Source organism: Narcine bancroftii, chromosome 5, assembly GCF_036971445.1.
Source record: "Narcine bancroftii isolate sNarBan1 chromosome 5, sNarBan1.hap1, whole genome shotgun sequence".
In the NCBI taxonomy this organism is placed as follows: Eukaryota; Metazoa; Chordata; class Chondrichthyes; order Torpediniformes; family Narcinidae; genus Narcine; species Narcine bancroftii.
The window spans coordinates 60,003,007-60,023,071 of NC_091473.1; the positions used below are offsets into that span (position 1 = coordinate 60,003,007).

Consider the following 20,065-nt stretch of genomic DNA (forward strand, 5'->3'; position numbering starts at 1 on the left):
TAGACAAAACACACATACAGACAAATAATACATGTGCATGATGAGTATTTCATCCATCCAAATAAATAAATAAATAAATAGATTAATAAATAAATAGTGTTTTGTACAGATGAGAGTCTCATATAGTTACTGTGAGCAGTTCCTTTGGTCACTTAGTATTCAAACTGCCCATGGAAAAAGCTGCTCCTCAGCCTGGTGGTGCTGGCTCTGATACTCCTGTATCTCTTTCCTTATGGGAAAAACTGAAAGATGCTGTGTGCAGAGTGGAAGGGGTCCTCAATGATTTTGGCACCCTCTTCAGTCAACGATTCTGGTAGTTCACATTGAAAGGATGGGGGGGGGTGGGGAGAGAGAGAGAGGCTCCAGGGATCCTCTCTGCCACTCTTATAGTCCTATGGATTGGCCTTTGATCCATTTCTCTGACAAGTAGTATTACCCACTTCAGTCTTCTCAGGATGTGCAATTGCTCATGCACCTCCCTGACAAGTGAGTGTCCACAATAGGTCACTCATTAAGTGAACTCCAAGAAACTTGGTGGTCTCCATTCTCTCTAATACAGAGTTGTTGCTGTGTAGTGGAGGGTAGTCATTCCTGGTTCTCCTGAAGTCCACGATCATCTCCTTCATCTTGTCTACATTGAGACTCAGGTTGCTACTCTCACACCATTAAACGAGATTCTCCACCTCTTCTCTGTAGCTTAACTCATCGTTGTTGTTGATGAGGCCAACTACTGTTGTGTCATCTACAAACTTTATGACACTGTTGGAGCTGGATTTGGCAATGCAGTCATGGGTCAGTAGCGTTAACAGGAGCAGGCTGAGCACACAGCCCTGAGGTGTGCCAGTGCTTGGCATGATGTTGCTCCACATTCTGCTACCAACTTGAACAGACTGTGGTCTTTCTATTAGGGAGTCCAGAATCCAGTTATAGAGAGGGGTATTGAGTTCCAATAAGGATAGCTTCTCCACCAGCTTCTGGAGAATGAATGTATTAAACATCAAGCTGAAGTTAATGAACAGCAGCCTGGCATATGATACACGATTCTCCAGGTGGGCCACGACGAAGGCTAGAGCATTGTCTGCGGAACGGTTTCTTCTGTAGGTGACTTAAAATGGGTCCAGCATCTCTGGGAGGTATACTTTGATGCGTTCCATGGTGAAGGTCAGTGTCCTAGGGCATTAGACATTGAAGCCTGTTATTGTCTTCTTCATACCAGCATGATAGTGGCGGTCTTGAACCCTGGGGTAACAATTGACTGCTGCAATGAGGTACTGAAGATGTCCGTGACGACCTCTGCGAATTGGTCTATGCAGTCTTTTAGTACCCGACCAGGTATGCTGTCTGGTCCTGACATCTTGTACGGGTTCTCCTTGAGCAGGGTTCTCTTCACCCTGGGTGCGGCTATGTGGGGGAGCCATTTCATCAGGGGGACATGGAGCTTTCTATGGTAATATCCTGTTCTTCTCATCAAACTGTGCACAGAAGATGTTCCATCTGTCTGGAAGGGAGGCGTCATTGTCCTTAACTTGCGTGATCTGTTATTGTCTTGATCCCTTGCCACATGTGCCTCGTTTCGGCGGTGTCACACAGCTGTCTGTGCATACTCCACTTAACCTTCTGGATTACATGAGAGAGTTCAGCCCTGGCTGATCTTAGTGCCAGTCTGTGCCCTATCCAAAGGCAGCATTGCAAGCTCTGAGAAGGGCCCAGACCTCTGCATCCAACCATAGTTTCTAATTACCTCTGGTTGTGATCACGGTGTCATCATCAATGCACTTGCCGATGTAGCCAATCAGTGAGCTTGTGTAATCCTCTATGTTTACATGACTGTTGTAGGTGGTGCCTCCTTGAAGCAACTCCAGTCCGTGGTCTCAAAAGCAATCTCGCAGTGCTGCTATGCACACCCTGACCTCCCTACAAAATGACCTAGTTTGTTTTGCCAGCATTAGAACATAGTCCTTGGAACATGGAACGGTGGTTGCCATGTTCCAAGGAATAAGCTTTAAGTTTTGAAGAAAGGCTCAGAAATGTAAAGTTTGTTTTTCCCCTGACATGAGAAAAGAAAAGGAAAATGGAATCAGAAATCTTGGAAGGTCTGCAAAGATCAAATAAGAAAAAGTGCCTGTCCAGGATAACAAATTTGTCATAGAGAGAGGTAGGCACAGATATCAGCAGAAGATTAAATGTTAAAACAATGATAGGTAACATCCAACTCAATCAATAGAGCAGAATAATCATTCAAACAGAAATTGGATTGATATTAATAAAAGATGGATTTGGGAGAAGATGCATGGAACTGAACAACAGACCAAGCATCAACATGGAATTGATAGATTTGAGGAGATCAAACTTCTATGAACACTTTGAGGCTCAATGATTGTTTGGGTGGAATGAAGTACGTGCAACTTCTCAATTAGAACATGCAATTTGATCAACATCTTGTTTATCCCCCAACCATTTTCTCTTTAATAACAAGGCCGGTTGTCTATTTAATTTATGGATAGTTAGCAAAATAGGGGAATGAAGATGTAATTTCAAAGACAACAAGAAAATAAACCAGATATTTTTTTCACTCCTGTTCAGAGAGGAAATTCTTTCCCTTAATACATGTCTCCATCTCTCATTTAGCACACAAATGCACCTCAGCTAAAATAACTTGTTTTCAGGTTTATTCTTTTCTGACTACACTTGCACTTACTTCATTCCACCCAAACATTCATTGAGTCTCAAAGTATTCATAGCAATTTGATCTCTTCAAATCTATCAGTTCCATGTTCATTCCTGGTTTGAAGGTGGAACAATACAAGGTGTAGTTCCAAAGGTTTTACTGAACCCAGTATCTTGTCTCAGTGATTCTTCCTCACACACGCCTTGGATGCGGGAACGTCAGTAGTTCCTCAACACAAATGGTGACCCAGCAAGAGCCAAACCTAGATCCAAGGCCATTGCATCCACGTACATGCACTTTTCAGCAGGAAGCTCTCGACAGCCAAAGACCTGGGCAGAACAAGAACAGAGTTTCCTTGGTCCTTACCTTCTAGCCCATCAGCCTCCACAGGGCATCACTATTCACATCTTCCCATCAACTTCAAAATTCCACTACCTGATTCCCCTCCACTTTCAGCATTTCATCAGGATTGCTCCTGTCATGGCTCCTGGTCTGCCCTCCTGTCCCTGCCTGTGATTCCTGATCTCATAGCACTTTCCCATGCAGCCTCTGGAGGCAAGGCCTTCTGATGTGCCTGCCACTTTCATTCCTCAGCCTACTCTGAATCAGTCTCTATGGCCTCCTAACTTTTTGCATTGAACCAAATGTCAGCTTATGAAACATTTATTCTTTCATCTGAGCAAGTTGCAGTCTTTATATTGAATTCTCCAACTTTAAGAAATGTATTCTATCTTTCTCTCTAGATAAAATGGACCATTTTTTTCCTGCCATGTTATTTCCTTTTCTTCTAAACACATAGGTGGACTTGCTGGGCCTGTCCCTGAACATTAGTGGGACGTTGGCAATAAATGTATCTGTCTCACTGCCACAGTCAATCAGAGAAATTTCCTTTGTCCCAAATTCACCCTCCCACACCGCTACCGAGACCTATTTGTTTTTCTCTCTCTCTCAAGTCTGATGAAGGGTACCTCATCAGGAATGTTTTCCACCCCTTCTTCCACAGATGCTGTTTTTATTACATTTCGCCTCTTGCATTTCAAGACTTCTCCTTTTGTGAAATGAAACGTGAATAATACTCCTGTACCTTGCAGTGTGGCTGGCGCATTGCAGGAGAATATGCATCGGCTTCCAAAAGAGGTGCCTTCAGGACAAGAAAATCTGGCATGATAAACGTGCGACTGGTCAGGAATTCCACAATCTATCGGTTCACAGGTAACAGTTGTGTTCCATTTTCCGTGCTTGCAAATGAGGAAAACCTTTGTCTGAAGTACCAAGAAAAAGATATTTTAATTTATTTCATCCAATAATACAAAAAAATAATTTTCAAATTCAGGCCCATAGACCATAGGTACGTAAATAATTCCTGAGGAAAATATGGAATGATTTCCTTTCAAAGTATTTAATTGTTTTTTTTAACTAATTCAGAATGAACAATTCCAAGATTACATTGGCTGTGATTTATGAAAAGATACAGATCACCAAACATCTCATTGCACTGTGTAGACTGCACAGCATGCTCCAAACATTCATTAGCTCCGAAGGGATTGAATTACAACTTTTTTCAATGATCTTTTGTGTCAGATTATATCTGTATTTTCCAAATAATGTCATGAATGCACAGTTACTCAATCCTGCCTTCACCAAGAGACTTGCAGATGGAAGTTTGCATGATTCTGTCATAACCTTTTTTACTCTTCCCGCATTATCATCCCTTGTCCCTTTGAGTTTGCATCAAGGTTCAGTTGGACCTTGCTCTAAACTGTATCATAACCCCATTTTGCCCAATGAAACTGTAAAATGATTTAATTGTCAAATCTGAACTGTTCATATAACCTTCCCTAAAGCCTGTCAGGAAAATATTTCCATGTTACTATCACACTTGCTGGGTGTTGCAACCAGTAGAGTTGCTGCTTCACATCTCCAGTGACCTGGTTTAAATCTTCATCCCTGATGGTGTTTTTCTAGAGTTTGTATGATCTCCCTGTAATCCCATGAATTTACTCTGGGTGCATTAGTTACCTCTCACATCCATAAGATGAGCAGGGTGGCAGGTTTTTTTTGTCCACTATTCATTGCCTTTCGTACAAGTGATAGAATCTGGGGGAGGAGGTGGGTGGAATAGGGGAAATGTTTAAGGGACATGGAAAGAATCAAATGAGATCAACACACATCGATGAGTTGGTATGTACTTGGCCTGGCCTGTTTCCATGTCCTATCTTTGATTATAATTCCTTGATATCCCCTTTGTTCATGGTTGTTGTGGGCTCAGAAAAAGCTTCTCTTACTCATTCAATTCCTTGAAGCACCCGAACACGCTCAGTAATGCCACTTATTATTAACTCTCAACTAAGACCGGCCAAGTCCCTGAAACTAACTCTCATCATTCAAGCCTTCAGCCTGATGTCATTTTGGTACATCAGTGCTGCAGAATCACAAAACCAATAAATCTTTGTAGTATGCAAGCACCCTGAAGTTGATCCCTCATTTGAAATGGGTTCAGTCAGAACTTTTCAAAACTATTGCTTAACTTTGGTTTCCAATCTGCACGAAATGAATACCATCATTTCATTACCCTCAGCACATTACAGTACCTGTTAACAAATGTTAAGTGATTTCTGTACTTCCATGGGGTAACAACAGCTTATTTTTATGTCCTGTAGAAAAATGTACAAAATGGAAATATTTCTTTGTCACTCTCAGAGAATTCCTTTCATATGAATTTTATTATTCCAAAACCACAACAAAGACAGCTGTTTTATTTGAAACATTATAAGTGTTACACTTCTTTTCTTCTTTCTTCTTCTTTGGCTTGGCTTCGCGGACGAAGATTTATGGAGGGGGTAAAAAGTCCACGTCAGCTGCAGGCTCGTTTGTGGCTGACAAGTCCGATGCGGGACAGGCAGACACGATTGCAGCGGTTGCAAGGGAAAATTGGTTGGTTGGGGTTGGGTGTTGGGTTTTTCCTCCTTTGCCTTTTGTCAGTGAGGTGGGCTCTGCGGTCTTCTTCAAAGGAGGTTGCTGCCCGCCAAACTGTGAGGCGCCAAGATGCACGGTTTGAGGCGATATCAGCCCACTGGCGGTGGTCATTGTGGCAGGCACCAAGAGATTTCTTTAGGCAGTCCTTGTACCTTTTCTTTGGTGCACCTCTGTCACGGTGGCCAGTGGAGAGCTCGCCATATAACACGATCTTGGGAAGGCGATGGTCCTCCATTCTGGAGACGTGACCCATCCAGCGCAGCTGGATCTTCAGCAGCGTGGACTCGATGCTGTCGACCTCTGCCATCTCGAGTACTTCGACGTTAGGGGTGTAAGCGCTCCAATGGATGTTGAGGATGGAGCGGAGACAACGCTGGTGGAAGCGTTCTAGGAGCCGTAGGTGGTGCCGGTAGAGGACCCATGATTCGGAGCCGAACAGGAGTGTGGGTATGACAACGGCTCTGTATACGCTTATCTTTGTGAGGTTTTTCAGTTGGTTGTTTTTCCAGACTCTTTTGTGTAGTCTTCCAAAGGCGCTATTTGCCTTGGTGAGTCTGTTGTCTATCTCATTGTGTTACACTTCTAAATCCGAAATAACATGCGCAAATTATTTTTGTTAATTTTTGCTTATTCCTTTCAAAGAATATTTAAACTTTTCCATCTAAGTTCAAAGAAAGACAAATCCAAACATTTCCAGGCAAACTACATGGCCATTTATCAAGAATCAGCCTGTCCAGTTCAACATTATCAGCTGGTCACTGCTACAGTATTCATTTCCTTGGTCAGACCACCATCTTCACAACACTGAAAACTATTGTTCTTTTGTTGTGAATTCTGACCATAGGGCCAAGTCTTTGTGTGGGAAGTATGTAAACAGCTTGCCAATCACCTGCTGACCATATCAGGCAAAGGAAGATGAAAGAAGTTAAAAACATGCCACAGATTCTGAGTGCCACAGAAGAGGGGAGACATGCAAATATACTTTCGATGTGGGCATACAACCAGAGGAACGATTACTCGATAGTGTTTTATTTCACCTCTTTCGACCACGCTGTGTACTGATCACACTTCCTATAATAATTCCACAATAATATATTTCACATGATTAGTGTTTTAATACTAGCAACCAGACAATAATTGTACAATTGAAAGACATGACAAAATTATCAATTTTCTGACAGATCTTGGTTCATAAGTAGGGGTAAAACACAGGAAAAACACACATGCTGGAGAAACTCAGCAGGTCAAACAGTGCCTTTATGTAGCAAAGGTAAAGATACATCACCAATGTTTCAGGCTTGAGCCCTTCATCAAGGTGTGGGGCAGCAGAGAGACGTCTGAACAAAAGGGGGAGAGTGGGTGGTGAGGGTGGGAAATGATAGGTGCCGGGGAGGACCACAGGAAGGGGGGGGGGGGGCAGTAGATCTTTTATGTCGCTTTTCAAAGACAATTTGAGAAGTCACAGAGCAATAACAACAGAATGATTTCACATTGCCAAAGAGTTGGATGTAAGCCCACATAATTACATTATTCTTGTAATATAGTCAGCTGATCAAAACCATATTCAGTCCAACCCAATCTAAGGCTGCAGAAGGTCTTGCCACAGTTTAGGCAATGTGATCTCAAGTCCTTTCACACTGACCGTCAAGCTCCTGCACATTGCATCAACAGGCACATGCTAGTTCGTTTATCCAAGAAATTGATTGCCAATGCATTGGCCACATCTGTTCATCTTCTCATCATAAAGCCCATCACAGAACCATGCCATGAGAAATAATAACATCAGTTTTAAGCACAGGCTCCCGAAGGCCTTGGGTACTGAAGGCTTCCTGATGGTGTCCGAGATTTGGATCTGGAGTTCAGATTGCCACTGAAAAGAACAGAAGTCTGTGCAGCTGCAGGAGCGCTCGAGGCAACTCCACAGACACAGCAAATCTGAAGGGACTCTCTTTTTCTTCTTTTTCTCTTGTACTGTAAGGGGCACTGGGCAATACTAATGGTGACTCTCTGTCTGCCTTACAATAAGAAAAGGTCTATCTTTTTAATGTATTATTACATGACAATACAGTAAAAGACACTTGAACCCACTGGCAACAAGAGACAATGGGTTCAAATAAGCTGAGCTCATTTCATCTCTACAGAGAAGAATCACACTTCCAGATCTGCTGTTGATAGGAAGCTTGGTGCGATGGTGAGCAAGGAGGAGGATATGGAAAGGTTTCATAGTGATACTGACAGGTGAGATGGAATACTGTATGGGAAATGTAATGTCATCCCCTTTGCACTACACAACAAGAATGGAGAGCGTTGGGATGTGTGGATGTTCAGAAGGAACCCGATGTGCTTGAATATGTTACTGAAGACCACATCCTTGGAGCATGGATGGGCCATTTATTCCTTCAAGGCTGCTCCACTATTCAACAAGTTTAATGGCCAATCCACCTCAATACCATTTTCCTGTTTCATCCTCATATCCGTCAAGACCCCATTGTCAAGAAATGCAATGATCTCCATCTGGATGCACCAGCTCAGGTTGGTGTGTAGATGAAGGTCAGGAGACAAAGCACATCCAGCCACTCAACTCAGCTCATTGGAGAATGCATCTGAATTTGATGCATTTTCAGAGGAGACTGAGGGTGCACAGCTGCTAGCCAGAAGATTTCCACACACCTGCTTCATTCCTCAGCACCATCCACCCTTTGGACCAAATGAAGTGAAATCACAGCTGCTGAAATAGTTGGCAGTCACACAGTGAGGATGTGTATCGTACCCCCCACCAAACAAAATCAGTGAGACAGAAACAAGTAATGATGAATATCCCCAGCTCTGAGAAGGAAATATGCACCCATAGAGTAGATAAGAACTAAAAACTATTCCTTGTGAAAAATCAAGATAATAATCAAGGTATTCAAGTACTTTCTTTATATTTCTCCAAAATAAAAAAAGAATAAACAGCTTTATTTGGATCTCTGAATCAAAGAACCACTTTGCACAGAAACCATCCCTTTTGGCCAACCTTGTACAGATGGATCACATTAATCCCATTAGTCCACATCCTGCCTCTATCTGACCATCTGCCTCTACTCTTTCCCCACCCAGGCACACGTTCAAATGCCTTTTAAAGCTTGTAATTGCATTTGCCCACCACCTCTGGCAGCTCATTCTTAATAGTCATCACCCTTCTTTAAAATACTAATCTCTTTTAAATTCTTTGCCTTTCACCATGAAACTGTGCCTCAGTTTCTGGATAACATGACCCAAGAAGAGATTCCATCTCTCCTAATACCCTTATAACATTAAACATCCCCTTTAGGTAATCCCTCAACTTCTGATTTTCCACTGAGAATTCAGAGTCCATTTTGTCCTTCCTTGAATCTACAGTTCTCTATCACTTCCACACTCTTCCAGTGCTATATACATTTTTAGGAACCACAATGTAAGGTGCCCTTACATATGTGCTGGCTAAGAAAAGGATGGGCAGTGTTTGAGTTTGATGGATGAAATCTTTATTTTCAGCAAGGGAGATAATTCTTGGATAAAAGATATACAACTACTTTAACAGTGGTGTTCTGTGCATCAGCAATGTGCTCTTGACAGATATGCAATGAGTCTCTAACCCTCAATGGACCAAAGATCAATATTGGAGAGAACGTTGGACACCTGATGATGTCTCCACCACATGGCATGAGCTTAAGAGACGCATCAGGAAGAGAGTTGTTCTTCAATGATGAGGGAAAAGCTTGAGATGTTGAAGAAAGGCAGCTAGCAGCAAAGAATCAAACCAAGGAAGAGTGTCCTTCTGCCCACATGCAAAAATCCAGGTTGAGTACAACAGAAAGAAGCTCGCTACAATTGTACAGAGAACAGGCATGGCATGATCTTGACAGTAAATTATTCCAATGGGTGTCATCTTTTGCTGAAGCCAAGATCACACACTTAGGGAGGAACACGTCTGATTTCTATAGTATTTGACTCAGCATTGAGAGGACAACATTTGGATGATCAAGGGAAAATTAAGGAGAGCAAGAATGGATTTGTACGTGAGAAATAGTGTCTCACAAACTTGATTAAGGTGACAGAGAATAGACGAGGGTAAGATAGTTGATGGATTTTGGTAAAGCATTTGATTAGATCCAATATTCTGTCAGTACCACTATGAAACCTTTCCATATCCTCCTCCTTGCTCACCATCGCACCAAGGTTCCTATCAACAGCAGATCTGGAAGTGTGGTTCTTCTCTGTAGAGCTCAGCTTATTTTTAAAGATTAAGAATGAGCTGCCAGAGGTGGTGGGCAACTGCAGTTACAAGCTTTAAAAGCATTTGAACATGTGCCTGCATGGGGAAAGAGTAGAAGCAGATGGGTATGATGTGAACTAATGGGATTAATGTGATCCATCTGGACAAGGTTGGCCAAAAGGGGTTGGTTTCTGTGCACTGTTCATGTTCTCATTTTCACCAGCCCAAGAAATGTTGAGATATTTCAAAGCTCATCAAGGAAACAAATTCTTATCTCATCTGACAGTATGGAACTCCCAGTTATTTCATTGATGAATCAGGCTAAATTCTGTCCTCAGATTTTCAGAGTGGGGCTTGAAACCAGAAACTCTTCATGTGAGTTGTTTAAAGTGTCAAAAGTTTGAGATATTGGCAACTGGGGGGAATTACTGAGTGGTGCTCCAAAGCCATTACCCCAGGGTCCTGGGGATTCTCATATTAACCAGGGCTGAGTTCATTCTTCTAATATTGTACAAGGTTCCTTGAGCAAAACCAAGACCCAGATTTCAGCTCATTCTGTCTGGGTCCATCTCTCAATCAGTATAACATGGATTCTTGTGACAAAGGCATATATCGCTAACCTGCAGAGGATCAAGATGCTTGCCACACACAGATTTCAATGATGATCCTTTTGCACAGGTGACTTGGCATTCCATCTTGTCATTGCTGCCCACGGTGCATTTCACCATTGCGTTAATTATTGATAATGGTTCGCACTTCTGACGATCGCAGGAACGAGAAGCACAGCTGTAAAAAGAGATGGGACGCAAGGGGTTGATCCAAGATTCAAGTAAAGAGGCAGCAGGATTAATCAGGTTCATTTAATGAACAAGGACATTGTCAATTGAGACAAAAGAAGTTTGATTTGCTTGAGTGGAAAATCAGTGGAAGCAGTCAATAAACTTTCTGAGTTGAAAGTTGAAAGCAAACCACATCTTTATCTCTGCACCAAGTCTTACAATGTTCTTGCAGATTCAAAATAATTTAATTCTGATGGACAATTTCTTGAAAGTACCAGCTGAAGAAAGGGTACCAGCAAGTATTACGTAAGCTTTTTCTTCAAAAAAGAAACACATTTACAATTCTGGGTGTCAAAATGCACGAGGCATTGACCTTCCTTCAATGGAACAAGGTATATCCAGGCTGGGGTGGCAGGATGACTCGTCAACCTGAACCAGGTATCAAATGAGTCCAGGCAAATTTGATCCAGTACATTGAAGGTGCAACCCGCAGAAGACTACAGATGCTGGAATTTCTGCTGCAGGAACCCAGCGGATCAAGCAGCATCAGTGGGAGAAAAGGAAAGGTTTTGAGTTGAAGCGATCAAAGACTTTGGCTCAGAGACAGAGTCTAACATCACAGAAACAGTTCCACAGTCCCAATCTATCCATGCCGAACAACATGCTCTCCTGCTTCAGTCCCATTTTCCTACATTGGGCCTGTAAGCCTCCAATACCCACCAATGCATGTGTTTCTTAAAGCAAGTTAATGTTCCTGCCTCCACCATTTTGTCTGGCAGCTCGTTGCACGTGATCACCACAGTCTGACGTCCCCTCATGTCCCTACTAAATCATATCCCCTCATAGTGATGCCCTCTCATCCTGGATTCTCCAATTCTTGGAAACAGACCGTCACTGTTTCCCTCATCAAGAGTCCTAGAACCAAACAAAATGTGTGCACTCCACTAGCCATGGTCCTCTTGTCTAAAAAACTGGCCTCAAAAACCACTTTCTGTCTCTTATCACTGAGCCAATTGTTATCCAGTTGAATAACTGGCCTCATATTCCATATGCACTAATCTTCCATACCAACCTACAATATGGGACCTAATCAAATGCTTTACCAAAATCCACCAATTATCTTGCCCTCGTCAATTTCCCACATACAAATCCACGCTGGCTCTCTTTAATTTTCCCTTGATCGTCCAAATGTTAACAGATTCTGCATCTCAGAATAAGCTCCAGCAGTGCCCACCCATCCTTTAATATTTCTGTACATTCAACTGTTACTTTCTCCTGCTTGATCTTGTCAAAATTGGCCTTGCCCTAAAAGAAGGATTTTAATTTCAGGACCAGTGTTATCTTTTTCCAGAACTATCTTAATGCTAAAATTGTCATCACTGGTCCCAGTTACCTTTACCAAAACCTCAGGTACCTAACTAATTTAATTCCCTTGTTACAGGCGCAATTCTGCCCCTTTCCATGTCAGTATAGCAACATATTGCTATAGAAACACACTTCACAAAGTTCACCCATCCCAACCCCTAATACTTTGGCATTCCCATTCAACATTGGGGAAGTTGTAATCGCCTACCATAACAGCTTTATTATTTTTACAGACATCAGCAATCCCTCTACATATTTGTTCCCTCAACTCCCAGTACTTGTCAAAGTGACTACTCCTTTTTGGTTCCTGATTTCCACTCACACTGGCTCACTTGACAGTTTTCTGGCAACATCCTCTCTAAAGGTTACTCGAAATGTCAACGATTCTTCTTCTCCCACAGATGCTGCTTGACCTGCTGAGTTCCTCCAACATAAGGTGCAATCAATGCAGAATAATACGTGTTGACTCCTTTTAAAATTGGGATTCTATTACATGTCTAGAAAGAAGTTTATTGCAACTGAGATATGGAAGATTAATTATCTTGAATCCAACCACTGCTGTGGTTGGCCTCGAAATTCCTGATGCTGACACAGGGTGATCCAAATGCAAAACTGATGAAAACATTATTGTCCTGTCCTACCTTAAACAAGGGCTTAAGGAGTGCAGACTTATAGTCCTAGTACCTTTGCTTGTGGTCCTTTCCTCCCTCTTGCTCTGCACAATTGCATGTCATGGCAGAATCAAAACGATTGTCGGTGCGCAGGGCCACGCCAGAAACAGCTACAAGTGGTGAGGATATTTTTAGTAGCACTGACGCTGTCTTATAGAAGTTGAGGTCGATGTTGTGAGTCACATTTATGATCAGCGGATTCCTCTTGCAACTCAACTCATGAGAACCTGGAACCCAACAAGACAAACACGCTGAAGGAGAAGAAAGTCTACAGGAGAGAAACAAGCAGTCACAATTTACCCTCGTCATCTTTGATGAAAGAAAGCCTCCAGCAGATGGTAATTTTATCTCAGAACTAATCTAGGGGTACATTTCAAGTTGTAATTTGCTGACTGTTCCCAGCTGTGTGGTCTCCATCTGTTCCTCTGTGACCATTTGTACTTAACCCTCTGTTGACTTCTTGAGGACTAAGCAGAAAGGTGGAACTCACACTGTTCAAGTTTCCAAGTTCCATGAAGGGACTACTTGCAAGAATTCCAAAGTTTTCTGTCATGTGCTTACTTTCAGATTGGTTTTCAGTTTTATCCTGGTCAACTCTAAGGTCACATTCTCCAGGTCACAGATCCATTAAAAAATTCAAGCTTCCCTGATACAATATCAGCTTATAGACAAAGGCAAGGCAGTTTCATAAACACTCAAGGTTAAGTTTATCATATGTACATAGATACTTTGAGAAAGTTTGTTCGCCAGCACTTTAGTGAGTCAACCCATATAGAGTATAGCAGTACAGAGTGCGAGTTACAGAGAAAGATCCATTAGAATGGAACAAAGGCAACATTATTTTACTTGTGAGCTTCATTTAGGAGTTTGACAATGGAAGGAAAGAAATTGTCATTGATTCTGGTGGTGTGCGACTTTACAGTTCTGAATCTTCTTCCCATTGAGAGTAGGGAGAAGACACTGTGGTTTGGGTGGGATGAGTCCTTGGGATGTTGGCTGTTTTGGTGACTCAATGGGAGGAGTAGATGGAGTCAATGGATACACTTCTCATGAAGTGTTAAATACAGGTTCCATTTCTTTGCTCAAATAAAGAAAAAGAACCCATAGTTCAAAGAGCAGGAACATTCTCCCAACTGTTCCTTCCAACTCTTACCTCAGAACCTGGTTATTTATTTCATTGCTACACCTGGCATCATGCCACATGCAAAATAGCTGTGATGATTTTATGTGCAATAACTGCAGCTACATTTTCAAAGTATTTGGTTGGCTTGAAGATATTGAGGATACACAAATTTCCAAACAAATGCACTTTCCCTATTTCTCAGTCACACCAGCATCCAAGTCTGGAACTGCCAGGAGTCTTCGCTGGTCAACATGACACAGTTGCGCACCAGCCAGTCTATCTGCCAAGTGAGCCTTCAGGGAGCTAGAACTCACTTTTAAACTTTTGCAGCCCCTCTGTTGCCAGTTAAAATACGTACAACATCAGCGATGAGTTCCAAAGTGTTGCATGAACGCTCCAAAGTTATCCAAGCAACAGTCCAAATTACAGCATAATTTATTACTCAATGTGTCACACATGTTACAGAAATAACTTTCATGCTTGAAGGTGGAACAACTTACTCCCATCGCACTTTAAACCACATTTTTTGCGGCATACTGAACCACTTAACAATTTTTTACTGTGGAAATGATGAACAGGCAGCCAAGATGATACGACATGTAACATAAAGCAATGTAGCCTTCTTTAACTACTTGACTGTGTGGTTCAGAGGCTGGCCAGTAGTTTATCTGCAACCTCTTTCTGGCTTTCATTCAGGTGGTAGGGCAGAAGAATTGGGATCTCAAACAGAGTAGATGGGCATTTAGATTTGGTTATTATGTGGCGGGTTTTGATAAGCAGCAGTGGGAAATGGAACTGTGACCTGCAGAGGTTTAAGAAGGAAATAGAACTGGTGAGCAGCTCTGAAGATGAGCCCATGGTTTGAACACAAAATTAAACTTGGCCAAGGCATCCAATGAATATATTTAGAGAGGCGTCTGAGAGGAGAGACAGACAGAGAAGTTTAGAGTAGGAATACAAGAGCTAAGGAGCAATGCAGCAGAAGTGACCAACTTCAGAAGTGGAAATCAGCTACGTTCCAGTTGATCAGACAATCAAAACTGTGAGAACGTGTAGTTCATTTTATTTGCAGAAGATTGGAAAGTGTGGAATGGGTAAGGCTGTATAGAGAAATGAAAAGTAGGTGAATAATTTTTAAACTGAAACATCGTTAGATTAAATGTCAATGCAGAGTGAGATCACGACTAATGCAGCAGTTCAGTTTGATACAAGATATTGATGATGACATTTTTGATGGGTTCAAATTTATGGAAGTCCTCAAGTGTAAAGCTGTCCACCAAGGTACCAGTTGTCTGACTGAGAGGGTACCAAAGGATAGATGAAGGTTGAACCACCAGATGATACAAGATAAGATCAGAGTTTGGAGATGTGGAGCTGACTGTTTTAGTGAGAAAATGTGCAAGGTTGGATGTTCTTCTCAAGACCATGAAAAACAAATATATAACTAACCGGTTCTGCCTAAGAAGGATGAACCATTGACCAAGCCAGTCATTGAGAAGGGCAGGGCTAAATTAATCAACAGATCTCCCTGTGACAGTTGCATTAATTGATAGATACAGCTACCATATGGTGGACATGATGAGGATACCCTGCACCACATCCTTTCTGATCTCCATGACAGGTGCATCCATCCACTGATACCAACCACCACATGGTCCTCATGACTCAGTTTGAATAGTCTATTTGTGCTCCTATGTCTTATGGTCATGATGAGGATACCCAGTGACACCTTCATCCATTCATTGAAAGATATGTCCACCACATGGTCCTCATGATGAGGATGTCTGCATCAATTTGGTGTATGAGGCAATGCTGGAGCCTCAGAACAGCTCCAAATGAGCATTCAGGAAGGGTTGTGGAATATCTTGAATAGCAGGTCCCTGTCACGTGCCTCTCTCTACTGCTCCTATCAATCAGGGTCAGCTTGAAGCCCAGAAAATTATATGAGGAACAGCATCTAAAAATGCAGGACCAGCCTCATTAAAGCTTCAACATAGAATAACATGAATGCTGCCCCAACTAAAGGAGCAGGCAATGGACCAAACTATGCAATCTCACAATCTAAACACTATTAACCCCACTTCTTGGAAGAGTCTTCCAACGCATCAGGAGCCTCAGTGACGAAGAAGTTGAACTTGGGTGATGTACAAACAACCATATACAGATGAAAGTGCCACATGCATTGACCATTAGAACTTTCTGCTGAGGTCCTGACCATTAGAGAAGTTAGTCTCTGTTCAAACTGATACACTCCAAGTGATGTCCAGAAGTGGCTGGGAGCAGTGTTCATAGCAGTGTAATGGGATCAGATAGTTTCCAGAGTGAAACACGCTGTGCTGAAAGAACTCAGGAGGTCAAGCAGCATCCGTGGGTGAAAAGGGATGGTCGACATTTCGAGCCAAAACTCAGGATGTTATTTTTTTATTCAGAGATCCAAAACTGTAACAGACCCTTCCAGGCCCACGAGCTCGTGCTGAACAAAGAGACCCATGTGTCAAATTGACCTATGGACCTGTCCATCCTAGGAACATGTGAGGAAACCGGAGCACCTGGAGACCCAGGGAGAACTCCTTACAGACTGCAATGGATTTGAACCCAAGCCAAAGTGCTGTAATAATGGTGCTCTAACCACTCTGCTAACCGTGCACCCTTTGGCTCCAAACATTAGCCAACCTTTCACTCCACTGATGCTGCTTGATCTGCTGAGTTCCGTACGCACAGTGTGTTCAGCTTCCTGTTCAGGAGTCTGCAGTCCCCTCTGTGTTCAACGTACAGAGCAAGTTTTTCCTTGAACCCGTCCAGTATATGGCAGCAACCTACCCATGTGGAAAATCCCAGTCATGTTCTGAGTTATCGTAAGTAAATAAGGAGAGCAAGAGAGTGGGAGCACCACCACATGTAGGGTCCCCTTCAAGTCACGTGCTACTAACTTCAAAATATTTCGCTCTTTGACAGCACAGCGTCTACGTTCAGGAACGCCACTGCCGGCACCACACGACTACCTTCTTTAAAAGTGAAGCAGCAATTTAATATGGTGACTTTCTGTCAATGCCCAACAAATTCTAGCATTTGTTGCATCCTGAAAATAACATATCATTACATTGTCATGCCGAATTAACCAGCGGGAACCTTTAAATATCAACAGAAACAGTGTGTAAGCATTCTTTACAGACCATGTAGCACCATGAGTCAGATCAAGTTCTCAGTCACGACTAGTAAGCCATGGAAGCACTGATACTACATATTTTTCTAATTAGGAAATAATAAGCACTAAAGAACAATGTTTATGTTACCACATTGTCTCATGGTAAAAAGTTTAATTTAAATGTTTTATTTTTATTCAGCTTATTACAGCACCAGGTTGAGGAACAGCTTCTTCCCACAGGTAGTGAGAATGCTGGACAACCAAAGAAACTGCTCACTCTAACCATCCGAGACTCTCATTTGTACAAAACAATATTTATTTACATTTACAGATGTAATACTTATCCCACATATGTATTATTTGTCTGAATGTGTGTTATGTCTGGTTGCATGTCTTCATGTTTTGCATCGAGAATTGGAAAACGCTGTTTCATTGGGTTGCACTTGCACAATCAGATGACAATAAACTGGACTTGACTTGAAAGAAACTTCTTTTCTTGTACGCAGTTTATATTAACGACGTGGTTCTGCTTAAAATCTAATAAGCATTTATGTTGTACTAATTTCTTAAATTGAATCTGGCCTGCCTGAGATCAGCTGATCAGTTATCATGGTTGCCTTCAGCCAAGCCCCTATCTTTTGACAAACAGGACGGAATTCTGAATAGTGAGATATTGCCTTTGGCAGTACTAATCCAGTGAATGCACTCCAAAAGAAAAGAGAAAATCGGCAGAGCAATCGATGTTAAAGTGCATTTTCAAACAATTGTGTGGGTCAACAAGATCTTGACCTTGCCCAAGGAATAAGTGGCCATCTTACCCTTAAAAGACCAGATCTATAAATCCCCAGGTGAAAAACCTTCTTCCTATTTCACTGGGGTACAAGGGCTTGAAGACCAATTGGATAACTTCCTTGATAAGTGATGAGCAACTGGATAAATAGCTTACTACTGCCAGCACCTTTGCAATGCGAGGGATGTCCAATTTTATTCTCCAATGTACTGCAGAAAAGAGGACAGTGTGCCTTTCACCCAACCTGTTCAATTTGTAAGTGTATCAGGAGTTATATGTAGATCTGTTGCTTGTTCTTGGCACAAATCTATTAGATTTGCCCAATTCAGACAGAATTCAATGTTCTGTTCAAAGTGTAAAGCCACTTTACAAACCAAGGGATGTGACCACAATAGTCAAGCTTGCTCAATCAGAACCACTTCAAGAAAGTAGGATGATGTGAATGTTTCAATAAGATCACATCGTTAATTTAAACTGCATAAAGGATTATCTGCTTCTTGCTGACATCTCAAAATGGAGTCCATTTGTGTCTTGCATCTGACATTGAAGGGAAATGGTTAATTATTCAGTAGCAGTGATGAAGAATGGTGAAACTTAGATGAGCAGCAAAGTTAGCTTAGAGTTAGTGTGACTCAAGTTTGAATCTGGCACTGTCTGTAATGATGCTTTCCCCGTGATTGCGTGGGTTTCCTTCAGGTGCTTCAGTTTCCTCGAATTCTTCATAAACATAGGGAGATTGTAGGTAAATCAGTATATTTATGGAGCACGGGTTCATGGGCCGAGAACATCAAGCTTGTTGTTCCCACATCCAAGGGACATCGATGTGTTGCTGCAATATCATCGCAAATAGTGTCTGATATTATGCCAAGACCTTAGATCAGCACAAATTACCTTGGAAACTGATTTGAAAATGACCTGATCAAGACTCTGCAATAACCTGAGTCATTCATCATTGAATTTTAAATTTTTAAAATGTAGACATACATTTGTATCTTACTGTAATCAAATGCCAAAACAATGCTCATTGAAATGCATGGGATTGCAGATCCTCTGCCAGATCTGATCTTTTGTTTTTATTTATTTTTCAGGATTCTGAGCACCAACGGTAAGGTCAGCATTTATTACCCATCCAATTTTTCTTGAGTTTGTGGGCCATTTCGGCCCATAAATCCCTGCCACCCAATTTACACCCAATTAAGCTACACCCCCAGTATGTTTTGAATGGTGGGAGGAAACCGGAGTACCTAGGGAGGGGAAACACACGGAGATACTGGGAAAATGTGCAAACACCTTATAGACAGTTCAGAATTCAAACCTTGGTCCTGATCGCTGACACTGTAAAAGCATTGTCCTAACTCCTATGCCAACCATGCTGCCCCATTGAGGGACAGATCCAGAGAAAGTTGAGCATTTCCCAACTTCCCATCACCCAGCCAACACTGACACTGGGTTCAGCACAGGAACCAGTGTGCATTGTATATTCTTGGTAAGCTGTTCACTGCATCTTCATTCATTTAACCTGTGAAATGCCACCCAAGATCCAGGGAAGTGGTTGGGGATTCTCCCCCACTGTTTGTTATTGATGTGAAACTTGAGATGTCATATAAACTACTATTAAAAGCACCATCATTCATGGAAATGTCTACACTTTCTGAAAAAGAATTTCCCTCTCATTGGTCTTCTTGCCAAACAGCATGTCATCAACAAGGGGACCAACAAGCTTCTAGAATCATTTCCAACACAATGGACTGATTCTCTCAACTCCTCAAACAGGTATCAGCTGACAGGCAAAGGAAACACTGGCAGAATATCTCCAGAGAAATGCATGGCCGTCATTACCCACCATGATCATATCATGGAAAGATCTGGTCATTAACCTCTCCACAATGGCACCACAACATTCATCTGGTTGCCTGTTTTGAAAAACAGACACCATTTCATGAGGCAAAAAAAGGAATGTGAAAAAGAGGAAGTAAGCCCACCATACAGACAGTTCTTTCACCTGGATCCATCCACAGTCTACACGAGAATGAGGGCCTCATCTCTCCGGGAACAAAATGTAACCAATAAAAAGGAACTGTCAAATTGAGAGACTGGTGAATGTGATTAATCTGTTTTCACTATGATTTTTATTGTTACATTTAGCTCAACAAACATTGAAGTAAGAATGAAAACAGAACACTACACACTCAAATTGGACACATGTTGGGTCACAATGTGGCACTCAAATATCCTTTCTGCTCAAGGTGAGGAATAAATGAAAGATGTTCATCTGCAAGGATGCCCCCAAAGAGAAGTGAAATCAAGTTTA

General features: G+C 42.0%; 1 protein-coding gene and 1 long non-coding RNA gene across 9 annotated transcripts in view; one reads left to right on the forward strand and one right to left on the reverse strand.

The window, feature by feature from the left end:
• The window catches only part of pappa2 (pappalysin 2), a 406,366-nt gene that overhangs the window by 124,925 nt on the left and 261,376 nt on the right, over positions 1–20,065 (reverse strand). For all 8 annotated transcript variants that reach the window (XR_011357548.1, XM_069937526.1, XM_069937524.1 and 5 more), the window contains exons 13-15: positions 12,710–12,923; positions 10,502–10,667; positions 3,753–3,930 (exon numbers count right to left, since the gene is read on the reverse strand). Coding sequence is in view for 7 of the 8 variants with exons in the window: in XM_069937526.1 (XP_069793627.1) it covers positions 3,753–3,930; positions 10,502–10,667; positions 12,710–12,923 (558 nt within the window). In the remaining variant the exon portion in view is untranslated. The remainder of the gene's footprint in view (positions 1–3,752; positions 3,931–10,501; positions 10,668–12,709; positions 12,924–20,065) is intronic.
• Positions 1,839–19,843, forward strand: LOC138763422 (uncharacterized). Its single transcript, XR_011357551.1, has 4 exons — positions 1,839–2,155; positions 3,760–3,880; positions 18,843–18,859; positions 19,528–19,843. It is a non-coding gene; the product is annotated as an uncharacterized lncRNA (long non-coding RNA).